The 17,287-nt window shown below is 44.9% G+C and overlaps 1 protein-coding gene across 2 annotated transcripts in view; it reads right to left on the bottom strand.

Moving 5' to 3' along the window:
• Positions 1-17,287, bottom strand: part of LOC126260076 (inositol 1,4,5-triphosphate receptor associated 2-like) — a 720,512-nt gene that overhangs the window by 95,918 nt on the left and 607,307 nt on the right. For both annotated transcript variants that reach the window (XM_049957280.1, XM_049957281.1), the window contains exon 7: positions 16,332-16,472. In XM_049957280.1, the coding sequence (XP_049813237.1) occupies positions 16,332-16,472 (141 nt within the window). The remainder of the gene's footprint in view (positions 1-16,331; positions 16,473-17,287) is intronic.

The raw sequence follows: 17,287 nt of genomic DNA, 5'->3' as shown, positions 1-17,287 counted from the left end.
ACATACAAGGTGTTTCCGTAAGAGCGTGCAGAAGTGTAACGGCAGTTAGAGAATGCTCCACTGAACAATTTAAGTTAGGCAACCTGGGGCCTGAGAAGTCAGCTTAAGCAGATATGGAAGTAAACTGGTTTACACCTTTGTCTAGCATTACTGTTTTCCAGCTTATTTACAACTAATGGGGTAAAAATTCACATATACTGTACTGTCTATTTACATGCACATTCTTAATTTCCTGCAAAGGAACAAGGACGCAAGCCTATTACCAGGAAGTCATGTTGCAGGTTTTGTTTACTTTACTTGTCCATAAGGTGGCTGTGTTGTATCGTATTTATATTGTCCCATGACAGAACTTCTATGTATCAACGACAAAAAAAATGGCTCTCAGCACTATGGGACTTAACATCTATAGTCATCAGTCCCCTAGAACTTAGAACTACTTAAACCTAACTAACCTAAGGACAGCACACAACACCCAGTCATCACGAGGCAGAGAAAATCCCTGACCCCGCCGGGAATCGAACCCGGGAACCCGGGCGTGGGAAGCGAGAACGCTACCGCACGACCACGAGTTGCGGACAATATCAACGACAGACTCATTCATTACTCAGTGGTATTCAGAGACGCACAGGAATACTACGGAACAGTCCCGGTACAGTATTTCCTGGTCACTGGATTCGAAGGAGAGATCCTATGCCACGGCCTGCGAGGTCACATGACCTGAATATCCTTGATAATTTCCTATGGGGATATCTACAGTCACTTGTATATGAGACCCTATTGGGTATGGAGATGGAATTAGTTGTCAGAAATGTAGCTGCCTGTGGTGTGATTCAAAACACACCAGGGATATTTGTCATGGTGCGTCAGAACTTTGTTCGGCGATGTCATGCTTGCACTGAGGTTGATAATCATCAGTTTCAGCACATTTTGTTTGATACAGTATAAACGATACTTTGTGTCAATGATGGTATTTGCATTTAACTAATGCAAATAAAAAAATACACAGTAATGTGATTTTATTCGTGTTATTTCCTTAAGCAGGCTTCTCCGATCCCAGGTTGCCTACCTCAAATTGTTTAGTGGAGCAACACTGTTAAATTTTTGTACGCACTTACGGAAACACGGTGTAAAATACAACTTAATTTTTGCTCGAATTTTCGTAGACATCTTCCTTATATTACGATGAGCATGTGTGTTAATAAGTAGTACAGATATGAAAGTTACTTCTGTAATATATATTACTGCGGAACACTGCAACCCGCCCCGTCCGGTCAATAGACGTAAGCCCATCGACATTCTTACCATTGCTTCTGGCGGTTACAATTCCTAAAGAGAGAGAATTGTTGTAGCGTGTTACAATAATAACTGTATAACTCAGACCTGTGAGACTAAGATACACAAAACTGCTATTGCAGCAACGTAGGATGACCTCTACATGAGGCTGCTCAGCACGTCTTCGTGTTTCAGCTGCCTGACACGGTAAACAAGCACGCGTACACAGATGCCAACCACAAGACAACCGAAGATCACTCCAAAATTCTGCAAATAGGCAACGCACTACACCTCCTATAGTAATGTATCATAAAGCAAATATGATTATGTTCGTATGATAATGTGCTTACTGCAACGTAGATCACACACCAGACGCGCCATACACATGTGATGGTTGACTGACGGAAAAGTCTAAAAAAACATTGGTTGTAGGTTTTTCATAGTCATAAGCTCCCTAGGACAGGCTGCACAGTTGTATTTTGTCGTCAATACGTTGCTATATGGTGGAGATTAGTGATTCGAACGTGTGGAACTTTTTCTACTGTTCGAACACAGTATAAGTTCCGAAATCTTATGAGCAGATCTCCAGTCTTTGAATGACGATACTGATGAACCCGTTCCAGTAGGATCAGGCTTTGTGTAATATCTATGGGTGGAGTTATTGATTACCTTATACGTTATCTTGTTACAATAAAGTTGTAACACGGCACCTTACATTTTAGTGAGAGCGTGGTACGGTAATTTCCAGAGTTAGCACAAAGATTGGTATTTTTCTGTATGCAGGGAGGCTCCCCGCAGGAGAATGACAGCAGGTTGCTATGGAGCGCTACCTGAATTATGGTTACAAGCTGTTATTGCATCCTTTTTTTTTTTAACTCAGCAACGGTTGTCCTGTTGTTATCGACAGAGCTTTACTTGCAGCTCCCGTGTATTGAGATAGAATACGACAGCATTAGAAATCCAAATAAAGGGTCCAAGAGAACCTTACAACTGGGAACAGGATGGATCGTGTATTTTGAGCCTGTGCAAGATTCCTCAAGTGTATTACACACCGTCAAACAATATTTAGCCGCGTGGGATTAGCAGAGCGGTCTTAGGCGCTGCAGTCGTGGACTGTGCGGCTGGTCCCGTCGGAGGTTCGAGTCCTCCCTCGGGCATGGGTGTGTGTGTTTGTGCTTAGGATAATTTAGGTTAAATAGTGTGTAATCTTAGGGACTGATGACCTTAGAAGCTAAGTCCCATAAGATTTCACACACATTTGAACATTTGAACAACAATATTTACGATTTGGTCAACTCAACGCCGTACCAGTCGCTTCGACGTGATGTAAATTAACGACTAGCTTACAGAACATCTGCTGTGTGGTGTTGAACGACGTTTCTTCTGTTCGTCTACTGGGCACAGCTAAACCATTAACTGTATTTGTACTGTGTCAGGTTTGACGCATACTAAAAGACATTACTCGCCTCCACGTCACGTGAGTTACAATGAAGCAACACGAAGAGTTTTAATGTAATCATGTTGTAATTGGTGCCTAAGCATTTTTGTATATATGTTGTAGATATCCGACAAATGGCCGCAAAACCCATCAGCTGTACAGAAAAGCAGAGAATGGGCAGTGGCGACAGCGGAGTTCAGAGTTAGACCCCCATGTAGTCGCTATACGACGCTGCGAGAGCTATTTTCTACAATGTGGTGTCAAAAAATCGTTGCACGTTGTCTGTGATATGGTTCCTGGAGACCTTGACATTGTCAGACGGTTGGTTTAGTCCCCGTCTTATCCTAGGACGCAGCAGATCGTCCGACGGGAGATAACATTGGTAATAGTTCGCCTGGATCGGTAAGTCTAACTGCTGAGAGAAATCGCGGATAGCTCGTTCCGAAATTTGCACGGCTTAGGATATTTAGTAGTATTACTAACAGTGAGGTTCTGCATGTTAGAATTCGAATTATTAAGCTGTTAGCGGATTAGGGGAGATCGCCTATTTGAGTTAGGAGCCGGTGCAGTATTTGTGAGGCTGGATAATTCCAGTGGAAGTTACTGTATTTGGGCTTTGGGGGTTATGCAGTTCCGCGAAAACCTGTTGGCGAATCTGCTGACCGACTCTGAGGTGAGACGAGTTCGTGCTTATTTGGTGGTTGTTGGTTCTAGGATTACTGTGGTTTCCGAGCGTAGATCTCGATGTAATTTATATTCGTTTCGCAGTCCTTAACGATTCATAGATTGGGAACTGTGTCTTATTTTGCTACAGCACGCAGCGTGTTATGTGAAGTTTCCGATCTACCATAATGTGTAAAGAAAAGGAATTGAAGGTCAGAAACATTTCACGAGGTACTATGAAACCATTTAAAGACTATTTAAAAGATCCGTGAGAAGTGATTTTCGTAGTTCGTTTGAAGTAGTGGGACAGCGTATTGTGAACACCTGAAGTGGTTGAGCTTCGAATTAACAGTCAATCGCAGTATTTAAAGTGGCGGTGACACGTAGGTTTTTTATTTCCTTCTTTTTCTTTCCTTGCCGTCACTCGACCACATGTGTCTTCAGAAAGTGCATTGAGTATTGGATTTTACCAATAAAGCATAAAAGAAGTGAGCCAGGACTGGCTAAAGAAAACAGTTTCTGATTATCTGAAAGAGGTGCATATGAAAACTGTTTACGTGTGCGTCTGACGTATAATAGTATTTTGAACCAAAAGTATTTGTTATTCTTTGTTTTACGTCGTGCGAACTCTCCCTAATTACAAAGATAAAACCTTGAAAGCTATTAAAGAGTTAACACACATCAAAAAGAGTTTTGCGTCACCTCGGTTCCGAGAGTTCCGGAACCTATACAGAAAACTGGAATAAGTATCAACATAAAAATCATTTCCGTCCTATTTATTACTCATGAAGACCACACACTGCTTGTTATACTACCATACAGCGAGACCTTCAGAGGTGGTGGTCCAGATTACTGTACACACCAGTACCTCTAATACCCAGTAGCACGTTCTCTTGCATTGATGCATGCCTGTATTCTTCGTGGCATACTATCCGCAAGTTCACCACGGCACTGTTCGTCAATATTGTCCCACTCCTCAACGGCGATTCGGCGTAGATACCTCAGAGTGGTTAGTGGGTCAGGTCGTCCATAAAGAGCCCTTTCTAACCTATGCAAGGCATGTTCGATAGCCGGCCGCTGGTGGCCGAGCGGTTCTGGCGCTACAGTCTGGAACCGCGCGACCGCTACGGTCGCAGGTTCGAATCCTGCCTCGGGCATGGATGTGTGTGTTGTCCTTAGGTTAGTTAGGTTTAAGTAGTTCTAAGTTCTAGGGGACTTATGACCTCAGCAGTTGAGTCCCATAGTGCTCAGAGCCACCATGTTCGATAGGGTTCATGTCTGGAGAATATGCGGTCACTCTAGTCGAGTGATGTCGTTATGCCGGCCGCGGTGGTCTAGCGGTTCTGGCGCTGCAGTCCGGAGCCGCGGGACTGCTACGGTCGCGGGTTCGAATCCCGCCTCGGGCATGGGTGTGTGTGATGTCCTTAGGTTAGTTAGGTTTCAGTAGTTCTAAGTTCTAGGGGACTTATGACCTAAGATGTTGAGTCCCATAGTGCTCAGAGCCATTTGAACCATTTGATGTCGTTATCTCAAGCAAGTCACAACATGTGCACGAAGAGGGCGCGAATTGTCGTGCATGATGAAAATGCCTCGCCAATGTGCTGTCGATATGGTTGCACTATCGGTCGGAGGATGGAATTCACTTATCGTACAGCCGTTACGGCGCCTCCCATGACCACCAGCGGCGTACGTCGGCCCCACATAATGCCACCCCAAAACAGCAGGGAACCTCCACCTTGCTTTCTCTCGCTGGACGGTGTGTCTACGGCCTTCAGCCTGACCCGGTCGCCTTCAAACACTTCTCCGACGATTTTCTGGTTGAAGGCATATGCGACACTCGTCGATGAAGAGAGCGTGATGCCAATCCTGAGCGGTCTATTCGGCATGTTGTTGGGCCCATCTGTACCGCGCTGCATGGTGGCGTGGTCGCAAAGATGGACCTCGCCATGGACATCGGGGGTGAAATTGTGAATCATGCAGCCTACTGCGCACATGTTGAGTCGTAACACGACGTCCTGTGGCTGCACGAAAAGCATTATTCAAGATGGTGGCGTTGCTGTCAGGGTTCCTCCGAGGCATAATCCATAGGTAGCGGTCATCCACTGCAGTAGTAGCCCTTGGGAGGTCTGAGCGAGGCAAGTCATCGACAGTTCCTGTCTCTCTGTATCTCCCCCTTGTCCGAACAACATCGCTTTGGTTCACTCCGAGACGCCTGGACACTTCCCTTGTTGAGAGCCCTTCCTGGTACAAAGTAACAATACGGACGCGATCGAACCACGGTATTGACGGTCTAGGCATGGTTGAACTATACACAATACGAGCCGTGTACCTCCTTCCTAGTGGAATGACTGGAACTGATCGGCTGTCGGACCCCTCCGTCTAATATGCGCTGCTCATGGATGGTTGCTTACATCTTTGGCGGGTTTAGTGGCATCTCTAAACAGTCAAAAGGACTGTGTCTGTGATACATTATCCACAGTCAACGTGTATCTTCAGGAGTTCTGGGAACCGGCGCTAGTTATGGTCCACTTGTGTCGCTGATATCGACACTCGTCTGGCCTTGTATCTCTGACCGTTCCGCCTTTGGTTTTCCGGCTCGGCGTGTGGCCGAGTGCTCTCTCTCCGGTCGGCGTTCAACGAGGCTACATATTTCGAAAGGCAGGCCCCCTCGTCTCTACCCGCTGCGCCTGAGCCTCGCCGTGTTTGCCCTTTTGCTGTGCGCCTGGTGGATGGCGCTGATTGGTCGGCGCGTTTGCGTGCGAAACGGCGGGGGGTCCGTCATCTCATGCTGGACATCTTCTCATCGCGTAACTGGAAGCATTAAGTTACGTACGATTCGTATTCTGCTTTTGACCTGTGAAGTTTTGCGAAACTTATGGTGACATGTTGTACGGAACTTACGAAATGCCGGCCGAAGTGGCCGTGCGGTTAAAGGCGCTGCAGCCTGGAACCGCGAGACCGCTACGGTCACAGGTTCGAATCCTGCCTCGGGCATGGATGTTTGTGATGTCATTAGGTTAGTTAGGTTTAACTAGTTCTAAGTTCTAGGGGACTAATGCCTCAGCAGTTGAGTCCCATAGTGCTCAGAACCATTTGACTTACGGAATCTAAGACTTCGAAGTGGTGATTCCGGAGCGGAGTCTAATTCAAGTTTTACTGCTTGTTTTAAAGGTTCCTTGCAGTGTTAATTTGATGCAGTATGTTAATTAATGTGCTCTTTGCCCAGTTTTGATTTTAACTTTATTTCATACGAAGGGCAGAGCTTTTGTTAAGTCGATTTCATTGTGACCACTGATAAGCTTTAAAAGGCCTTTGGTAGGATTAGACATTGTCACTTGAGCCTGCCCGTCTTACTCTCACGCCCTCTTTGGGTCTTGTACTGATGTAGCATTCCTTTGGGTGTATTTGGTCTGTCATTGTGTATTCTAACTTTAGTTTTAGTTTTTTATAGATTTCGGAAGCGCTCTTCCTGGTCTGGCCGGTTGTCAGTTTGCCTCGCCGCGCGGACCCGGCCGTTGCTTCCCTGGCATGGTGTTGGCGTCCTACTTGACAGCAACCTCGCTGTGGGTCCATGCGGAGCCTTGGCCAACTGAGCAATTCGCTTACAGATTCTATTATCTCTGTATTTCAGTTGGTGTTGTTAACCTTTCTCATGAATATGTTTACAAGACAACTTCATCCAGTCGTTTTTTAAGAGCTGACCTTTTCATTTGTTGATGCAGCTAGCAACTGATTTAAATCAAAGTTTTTAAGATTCTGAATTTGTTTACTTTTACGAGGGTGAGTCAAATGAAAACCTTAAATTTGTAATAACAAATCGAAACTTCGCGCCGTTATCCTGTAAGTTGGTAAGCGTGCTACAAACAGCGTGCAGAATGGCCTGTAGGTGGCAGCATAGTGCAGATGCACACGCACCGTCGCAGTATCAGAATAAAGATGGCCACCCCAATTCCGACTTGCACCAGGGAGGAACAGAGTTCTGTTATTCGGTTTTTGCGTAGTGAAGGTGTGAAACCTATTGAAATTCATCGACGAATGAAGGTTCAGTACGGTGATGCATGTTTGTTACAGCAGCAAGTCTACGAATGGAGTAGGAAGTTCGAAAATGGTGTGACTTCAGTGGAACATGCTCCTCGTCCAGGTCAGGCACAACGAGTTGTGACTCCACAGAACATTGCAGCAGTTGAAGCCATAATGAAGGAAAACCGGCGAGTGACACTGAATGACATTGCAGAATTTTTACAGATTAGTCATGGGTCAGCACACCACAGTGTGCATGATGTGCTCCAGTTTCACAGTGTCTGCAAGATGGGTGCCACAGCAGCTGACTCCTGAAATGAGAGAACGACGTGTTGATGCTTGTGAAGAACTTCTACGGCGCTTTGAACGAGAAGGTGGTGGCTTCATTGTAGGAATCTTTACTGGGGACGAAACCTGGATTCACTTCCACCAGCCGGAAACGAAGAGAGAGAGCAAGGAATGGCGCCATTCCTCATCACCAAAAGCAAAGAAGTTTCGAACAGAACCATCAGCAGGGAAGGTTAGGCTCACTCTCTTTTGGACGAAAAAGGCGTCATTTTGGAGCATTACATGCCTAGAGGGACCACTGTCACCAGTGCATCATACACAGATCTCCTAAAAAATTATCTGCGGCCTGCAATCGAATCAAAGCGAGGTGGATTGCTGTCAGCAGGTGTCCTTTTGTAACATGACAATGCAAGGTCCCACACTGCCCGTACAACAGTTGCAACAATCACAGACCTGCATTTTGAGTTTCTTCCTCATCCACCATACTAACCAGACCTTGCCCCGAGTGACTTCCATATGTTTGGACCACTCAAAGACGCAATGGGAGGAAAGAAGTTCCGTTTTAATGAAGAGGTACGCCACGCGGTGCATGAGTGGTTGCGCGGACTGCGAAAAGAATTTTTTTCTGAAGGAAATTATGCACTTTGTAAGCGCTGGAGGACTTGCATTGAGCGTGTGGGAGATTATGCTGAAAAGTGATATAGCTTTGTACCACTTCTGCACAATAAATAAAATTTTTAAAAAAATTAGGTCTTCATTTGACTCATCCTCGTACATTCGTTAAATTCATTAACTTAACGGGTGTGAATAATTTAGAATTTTAAGTAGAATCTTCTGCAATTTGCGAAGGCCAGTTGTATATTTTCTTAAGAGGACAAAGGCCCGAATTAAAATTTTATATTGTTATTTTGATAATGAAATTTGTTCTTTTGTTGAAATTGAAATTATGTATTAATCACAAGTTTGTCCATCAGCAAAGACTCCTAGCTTCCTAGGAGCTTTGAGAAGCTGTGGGTAGCAGGGTGATGCAAAACTTTTTTTGATATGTGTATTTAACAGAAAGTAACTCCAAAGTGAAGATAAAAAATAAAGTTAAATGAAATTATCGTTAATACTTAATAATAAGAATTCCAGACCAAAGGCGCTATTTACGTAGTAGTAGCATCTGAGTGTGGAAGTTTATTTTATCTTTGCATTAACAAAAGAAAAGATATATTTATAGGCTAAATAACAAGACACGAGGAATAATTACATATAGAGGGTATTAAAACAATTTAATTTGAAATGTTTTAACAAGGGTGTCAATATTTTCTACAATCAGTGATAGTATGTGAAAATAAATTGATGGTCCCTTGACATTTTGCTGGATTAATTAAACTGAATTACGTCGTATTAACGTAGTGTAAAGGTACGACTTTGTAGTAATTACAGTGGTTTTCTATTGAGAATAGCTATGCTAAACTAATCAAAAATAGATTTTGAGAGTCTTTGCAAGTAACAGAATAGTCATTACAGCAATAGTTTTCATAGTATGTTATGTAATGGAAGCTGTATACTTTGTGTGTAGGTTTGAAAGTGATCATAACGGTACCTTGTGTTTACACGTAAACCGTGGATGTTACGTGATGCTATTGACTCTTCAAGTTCATGAGAATGCAGGGTTTCTCGGCGAATCTCTACGATGAAATCTTCTCGGGTTGACAGTCGAGTCAATGCGATGTTCTACGGCAACGTTTCAGCAAGTTTCTTACCTGCTGAAACGTTGCTGGAGAACATCGTACTGACTCGGCTGTCAACCCGATAAGATTTTATCGTCTTCAAGTTCTTGTCAGTCACTAGATTCTAGCCGAGTTTAGGAATAATAGATAGTCACCTCAGCTGAACTAATCTCACACGATTGATTTTTTGCTACGTGCTAGACACTGTGAAAGTGGTTGGATGCAGATTGCGGACCGCGTAAAAAAATTATTTTAATTTTTCTTGGTATATGTGCGTCAAATAAAAGCATTACGAGTGTCATTCTTGTAATCTGCTGAATAATAACACTATTTACGTAGAGTCACAGCGTAAGCTATTCTAGCTAGCGAGGTAATATTCTACACAGGGGAGACGACATCATAAACGTACCCATTTGAACTTCGACAGAGTTCATATTCTACCACCATACGGTTTTAATAAGTTATTCCGGCTCCGAAAAATACGACACAGAAGTGATATATTAAAACAGGGGAACAGTGTTCTCCATAATACCACCAGCGGCAGAGTTTGTCCGTTGCGATTTAGCACTCTGTCACACACAAATCGCGGAATTCGCCATTAAATTATTCCGTTTCGTTTTTATTCGCGGCCGTTTTTTGTGGAATATGCTGTGATATCAATAATTTATACGCACCACACGTGTGATTCCTATACTATTTTGCCATGTGAAACTGCAGTATCAACCTACACTAAAGATTTCAGACGCTCTTTATAGTTCTTCACCGCCATACAGTAGCCATAGCAACCAGTCTGCTTCGGTAGTTCTGTGAAGTTTCCTAGGTGGAGCGTAATGTTCGCTTGGAGATGGAATCTTGCATGTAAAACGAGTCTTGGGATTATACTGTGCAATACGAGTGAGCCGTGCTGCGGCTCCTGTTGGTGCTGCTTGTAGGTTTCCGCCCTGTGTTAGAGGCCAGACCGTATCCTTTAGTTGGCAAGGTTGCCGTTGTTTCCCTTCTTCTCACTCGTTTCGCAAGCATTGCCTGTCCGCTAGTGGCAGCAGCGGCGGTTATCGATATGTAGTAACTGTTGCCCTATCTTTGAGGCGACGTCGTTATTTTTCCCGTGTCGTGTGAGTGTGACAGTTCGTTTGGAGACTCAGGAGGAGCAAGGCCCGCGCAGTGGGAGAACACGTTGGGACCGCTGGCGGCGTGCATGGCCTGCTGGATGGAAGGGCTCTGGTCACTAGGGTGCACGACCTCGTCGCAAACCAGATCCTGCAGGCTTTAAGGTGAGTGCTCTTCGATCCAAGTGGAGAAACCTCCACCATTGTGACATCTCGCGTTTCCCCAGTGACTTGGGTTTGTGTGGCTGCTCGTAGTGTCGCCGAGACGAAGAGCACCGAGTGGAGTGCTTGGGAAAAGCAAATCTGATTAGCTTTCCTCGACTTCTTATTACTATTTACTGCATTCAGCTTGTTACAATTTCCTAAGTTCACCAGTGGTATTTTTGCTGCCTGGTGGCCTCTAACGCCCCAGTTACCTGCCGTGGGGGTTAGTGTATGTAACGGCAGTGTACGTTTCCTCGCCTTGCCGCTGCTGTCCGGTAAGCCATTTAGTTTTGACAGCTTTTCTGATTGTAGGCCGTTTGTGATTGTTCTACTCTGGCGGTAGTGATTTCTTCTCGTTCCGGGTGCTCTAAGCACAGTATTCTGGGGGACGTATTGCAGTCCGCCGTCTCCGGCTTTGGCAAATTGTTTCATTCTTGCATTTGGTTTATTGGACGTCAGGTAGCTTCAGAAAGATTATCATTAGTCATTCGTTAGACTGCCACTAGTCTGAGTTACCATCTTGTGAAGTGAATGCAACTCTTGGCTGTCTATCTCGCCGCTCGCGAAAGTGTTTTGCGGGACCTTCTCAGAGGTCGATTCCTGCAGCATCGTCTGTGACTGGTCCTTGTGTTTCATTATTGTATTACTTATTATCATACCTTATAATGCCTACATTGAAAGTTATGTATGTCTAGTTAATAGTTCCAGTCGCCTTCTGGAATAAATCTAGCAGTGTAAGGGTTGTGTTACAAGGTTACCATCATCTTATTTCACCGGTTTTATTGTTTCTTTTACTTAACCATTGCTTGTATTGGCTGTTTGACAGCAGGTTTCCACATTTTTTTTATATCATTGCCGTTCCTGGCGTGCAAGGCCTTCAGCCGTGATTGTTGTCATTTGCTTTGAAAAAAAAATTCGATATTTGTATTTTAGCAGTAAGCCTTAAAACCGTATTTACTGCCATTCCTGGCGTCTGATACCTTCTGCTGTGTTTGTGGCCACTTACTTTTTAATATTTCCATACCTGTAAGTTGTAATTGCAGAGAGTTCTTAAACATTCTTAATTATTGCCATTCATGGCGTGTAACGCCTTCAGCCATGATCGCAGTGGCTTGTTTCTTTTTTTTTAACATTATCTGTCTCTGTATTTTATAGTGACTTGCTAAATTGTAACCCACTGAAAACACTATTACTTACACAGTTGTATTCCTTCATTAATAACGTGTGGTATTTTTATTTATGGTTGAGTCTGGAATTACTGTTTTAAAAATAAATGTGTGTAACTGTAAAAGGCAACCAATAGTAACTGATTACGCCCCCGTCCACAATCGTAACCGAATCCTGCCTTCCCTTGATTACCAGGTCTCAATGACAGCTTGGGTTGACTGTTTAACGTGGTTGATCCCCATTTGTAGAGCAAAACTTACATAATACACTGGATGACCAAAGACATGGGATACCTCTTAATATCCTGTCGGACCTCCTATGGCCCGGAACAGTGCAGTGGGTTGACATAGCATCGGCTCAAAAACCGACGGAAATCCCCGTCCAGAAATATTGAGCTATAGTGCCTCATAGCCGTCAATAATTGCGAAAGTGTTGCCGGTGCAGAATTTTATGCACCAACTGACCTCTCGATTATATTCCATAAATGGTCAGTAGTATTCACTTCGGGCGATCTGGGTGGCCAAAGCGCTCGCTTCAATTGTCCATAATATTCTCTAAACCAATAGCGAACAATAGTGACCCGGTGACATGGCTCATTGTCATCCATAAAAAATCCATCAGTTTAGGAACATGGAGTCCATGAATGGCAGGAAATTGTCTCCAGGTAACCCAATATAGCCGTTTCAAGTCAATGATCGGTTCAGTTGGACCAGAGGACCCAGTCCACTCGATGTAAACACAGTTCACATCACTATGGAGCCACCACCAGTTTGAACAGTAGCTTGTTGACATCTTCGGTGCATGGCTTCGTGGGGTCTGCGCCACATTCGAACCCTACCATCAGCACTTACCAACTGAAATCGGGCCTGTTCTCACTAGGCCACGGTTTTCCAATCGTCTAGGGTCCAACCGGTATGGTCAGGAACCCAGGAGAGGCGCTGCAGGCGATTTAGTTCTGTCAGCAAAGACAACAGCGCCGGTTATCTGCTGCCGTAGCCCATTAACGCCAAATTTCGTCGCACTGCCTTAACGGATACGTTCGTCGTACGTCACACATTGATTTATGCGGTTATTCCACGTAGTGTTGCTTGTCTGTTGCTGCTGATAACTCTACGCAAACGCCGCTGCCCTCCGTTGTCAAGTGAAGGCCGTCGGCCACTGCGTTGTCTGTGGTGAGAAGTAATGCCAGAAATACTTTATATTCTCATCACTCTCTCGACGCTTGGAGTATTAAATTCCATGTAGACTTACGAAGCTGAATATCCCACACGTCTAGCTCCAACTACCATTCTGCAAACTCTGTTAATTCCCGTGTTCCGATTATAATCACGTCGGACACTTTCTCACATGAATGACCTAACTACAAATGACGGCTCCGCCAATGCACTGCCCTCTTATGCCTAATTACTTGATACTACCTCCGTCTGTAAATGTGCATATGTCCCAAGAGTTTTGTCGCCTCGGTAAATATTTTTGTGTCAAATCACCAACTCAGGAGTGAAAAAAGTTATTGTTAACCACCATATATACACTCCTGGAAATTGAAATAAGAACACCGTGAATTCATTGTCCCAGGAAGGGGAAACTTTATTGACACATTCCTGGGGTCAGATACATCACATGATCACACTGACAGAACCACAGGCACATAGACACAGGCAACAGAGCATGCACAATGTCGGCACTAGTACAGTGTATATCCACCTTTCGCAGCAATGCAGGCTGCTATTCTCCCGTGGAGACGATCGTAGAGATGCTGGATGTAGTCCTGTGGAACGGCTTGCCATGCCATTTCCACCTGGCGCCTCAGTTGGACCAGCGTTCGTGCTGGACGTGCAGACCGCGTGAGACGACGCTTCATCCAGTCCCAAACATGCTCAATGGGGGACAGATCCGGAGATCTTGCTGGCCAGGGTAGTTGACTTTCACCTTCTAGAGCACGTTGGGTGGCACGGGATACATGCGGACGTGCATTGTCCTGTTGGAACAGCAAGTTCCCTTGCCGGTCTAGGAATGGTAGAACGATGGGTTCGATGACGGTTTGGATGTACCGTGCACTATTCAGTGTCCCCTCGACGATCACCAGTGGTGTACGGCCAGTGTAGGAGATCGCTGCCCACACCATGATGCCGGGTGTTGGCCCTGTGTGCCTCGGTCGTATGCAGTCCTGATTGTGGCGCTCACCTGCACGGCGCCAAACACGCATACGACCATCATTGGCACCAAGGCAGAAGCGACTCTCATCGCTGAAGACGACACGTCTCCATTCGTACCGCCATTCACGCCTGTCGCGACACCACTGGAGGCGGGCTGCACGATGTTGGGGCGTGAGCGGAAGACGGCCTAACGGTGTGCGGGACCGTAGCCCAGCTTCATGCAGACGGTTGCGAATGGTCCTCGCCGATACCCCAGGAGCAACAGTGTCCCTAATTTGCTGGGAAGTGGCGGTGCGGTCCCCTACGGCACTGCGTAGGATCCTACGGTCTTGGCGTGCATCCGTGCGTCGCTGCGGTCCGGTCCCAGGTCGACGGGCACGTGCACCTTCCGCCGACCACTGGCGACAACATCGATGTACTGTGGAGACCTCACGCCCCACGTGTTGAGCAATTCGGCGGTACGTCCACCCGGCCTCCCGCATGCCCACTATACGCCCTCGCTCAAAGTCCGTCAACTGCACATACGGTTCACGTCCACGCTGTCGCGGCATGCTACCAGTGTTAAAGACTGCGATGGAGCTCCGTATGCCACGGCAAACTGGCTGACACTGACGGCGGCGGTGCACAAATGCTGCGCAGCTAGCGCCATTCGACGGCCAACACCGCGGTTCCTGGTGTGTCCGCTATGCCGTGCGTGTGATCATTGCTTGTACAGCCCTCTCGCAGTGTCCGGAGCAAGTATGGTGGGTCTGACACACCGGTGTCAATGTGTTCTTTTTTCCATTTCCAGGAGTGTATCTTATAAACTGCAATTACGGGAAACTTTTACGCCTTGCTTGGCTAAAGAACGTGATATTACCAGGCTGGAGACGACTACAGAATGGATCGTTTAGAAAATCCCTGTGCAAGACTGTTTAGGTGCGTACACGCTTACTTGTATCATTCTTCAAAATGGTTGAAATGGCTCTAAGCACTATGGGACTTAACATCTCAGGGCATCAGTCCCCTAGACTTAGAGCTACTTAAACCTAACCAACCTAAGGACATCACACACACCCATGCCCGAGGTAGGATTCGAACCTGTGACCGCAGCGGTCGCGCGGTACCAGACTGTAGCGCCTAGAACCGCTCGGCCACTCCGGCCGGCTGTATCATTCTTCTCAGCTACTCTGTTATGAAATATAATTACATTAATTTGAAATGTCGTAATCTACATCTACATCTACATACATACTCCGCAATGCACCATACGCTGCGTGGCGGAGGGTACCTCGTACCACAACTAGAATCTTCTCTCCCTGTTCCACTCCCAAACATAACGATGGAAAAATGACTGCCTATATGCCTCTGTACGAGCCCAAATCTCTCTTATCTTATCTATGTGGTCTTTCCGCGAAATATAAGTTGGCGGCAGTAAAAGTGTACTGCAGTCAGCCTCAAATGCTGGTTCTCTAAATTTCCTCAGTAGCGATTCACGAAAAGAACGCCTCCTTTCCTCTAGAGACTCCCACCCCGAGTTCCTGAAGCATTTCTGTAACACTCGCGTGATGATCAATCCTACCAGTAACAAATCTAGCAGCTCGCCTCTGAATCGCTTCTATGTCCTCCCTCAATCCGACCAGATAGGGATCCCAAACGCTCGAGCAGTACTCAAGAATAGGTCGTATTAGTGTTTTATAAGCGGTCTCCTTTACAGATGAACCACATCTTCCCAAAATTCTACCAATAAACCGAAGACGACTATCCGCCTTCCCCACAACTGCTATTACATGCTTTTCCCACTTCATATCGCTCTGCAGTGTTACGCCAAAATATTTAATCGAAGTGACTGTGTCAAGCGCTACACTACTAATGGAGTATTCAAACATTACGGGATTCTTTTTCCCACTCATCTGCATTATTTTACATTTATCTATTTGGAGTTAGCTGCCATTCTTTACACCAATCACAAATCACATTATGTTGTCTGTTTTCCGAGTATTAAAACGATATTACCGTCTCTGCAAATCACCTATGTCGTGTTGTCACGGTTTCTCGCACTTTTCAGAGATCAAGTCGGCAGGTTCCGATAAATGTTACTACAGGTGGGAAAAACTAAAATGGCCTGGAAAATTTTTCATGAAACACAAATTCTGCCTTGGGTGCGGATGGTGTACGAGGTATGTTCTGTTTCCTATCTTAAGGCTGCATGACAAATTTTCCAGGTCAGTTTTATTTTGCTCACCATACAGAAGCCCCAAGCGAAGACAATCACTTGAAAATCCCTGGACAGTTGTTGCCAGGAGGGAGTTTGCCTCACCTGGATGGCGGCTCGCAGGTTGTTTTCCTCTTGGATCATGTTGAGCTCCGCCTGGTCCCTCCAGCGCTTCTGCAGAGCGACGCGTTCCTCAAGCGTGAGCTTGTCTGTTTTGAACGCAATAGAGATTGCAGTGAAGCGATTCTATAAACAACAACCACATAATATGTGTTTGTAATAATACAGCTGACACTGTTTTAGTTTAAAACTAAATTAGTCGACACTACGTTAAAGAACTAACTTAGTCAGTTATAAAGTATTATTTCTTGCTTCTTTTTCACAGTTTTTATAAATTCTATAAATGACTTCACGTAACACGTTAACCTGGCATTCAATTAATTCTTGATTGTGCGAGTGGTTTCGCCGAAAGGTCATTTTCCAGCACATCATTGATACAGGAAAATTTCAGGTGTACAGAAAGTTTGAAAATTGTAGTAAAAATACAAGCAATAGTTACAGATTTTTAATAACAGCAAGATTTGCATACATTAAAACAAAACAATGTTTAAAATATAATATTGATAAAAATGTTTAGTCATTCAGAGGCAGACGCAAGGAGTGTCAATTACACGCAACTATCCACGGAACACATGAGATAAAACGGCAATCATGAGACACTGTTAGCCTTACTACTTTTTAAATGCCGTAGATTTACTTCCAATCAACTGGACGTCATGACTAATATTACCTATGTAACAAGATGTCATCAAAATTTTCAATATTTTTCGTTTTTCAGTTCGAGTTGTTCGTCGAAATGTAATTCTACTCTTTAGCATTACGTAACACCTTAACCTGCATAATAAATTCAGATGAACTGCAGAAGACATGCAGTGCACCACGGAGTATGAAAAACAGTAGAATGTAAACTCTTTAGATGTTAGTATCCATAATGAAAATAGGACTCGTGCACTTAATGTTTTCCGGAAACAGGTCACATTTAACGGGATATGGGATAATTC

Source organism: Schistocerca nitens, chromosome 5 (genome assembly GCF_023898315.1).
Source record: "Schistocerca nitens isolate TAMUIC-IGC-003100 chromosome 5, iqSchNite1.1, whole genome shotgun sequence".
NCBI classification, from domain to species: Eukaryota; Metazoa; Arthropoda; class Insecta; order Orthoptera; family Acrididae; genus Schistocerca; species Schistocerca nitens.
Note: the sequence above shows the minus strand (reverse complement) of the source record. Positions and strands in the feature narration are given on the sequence as shown.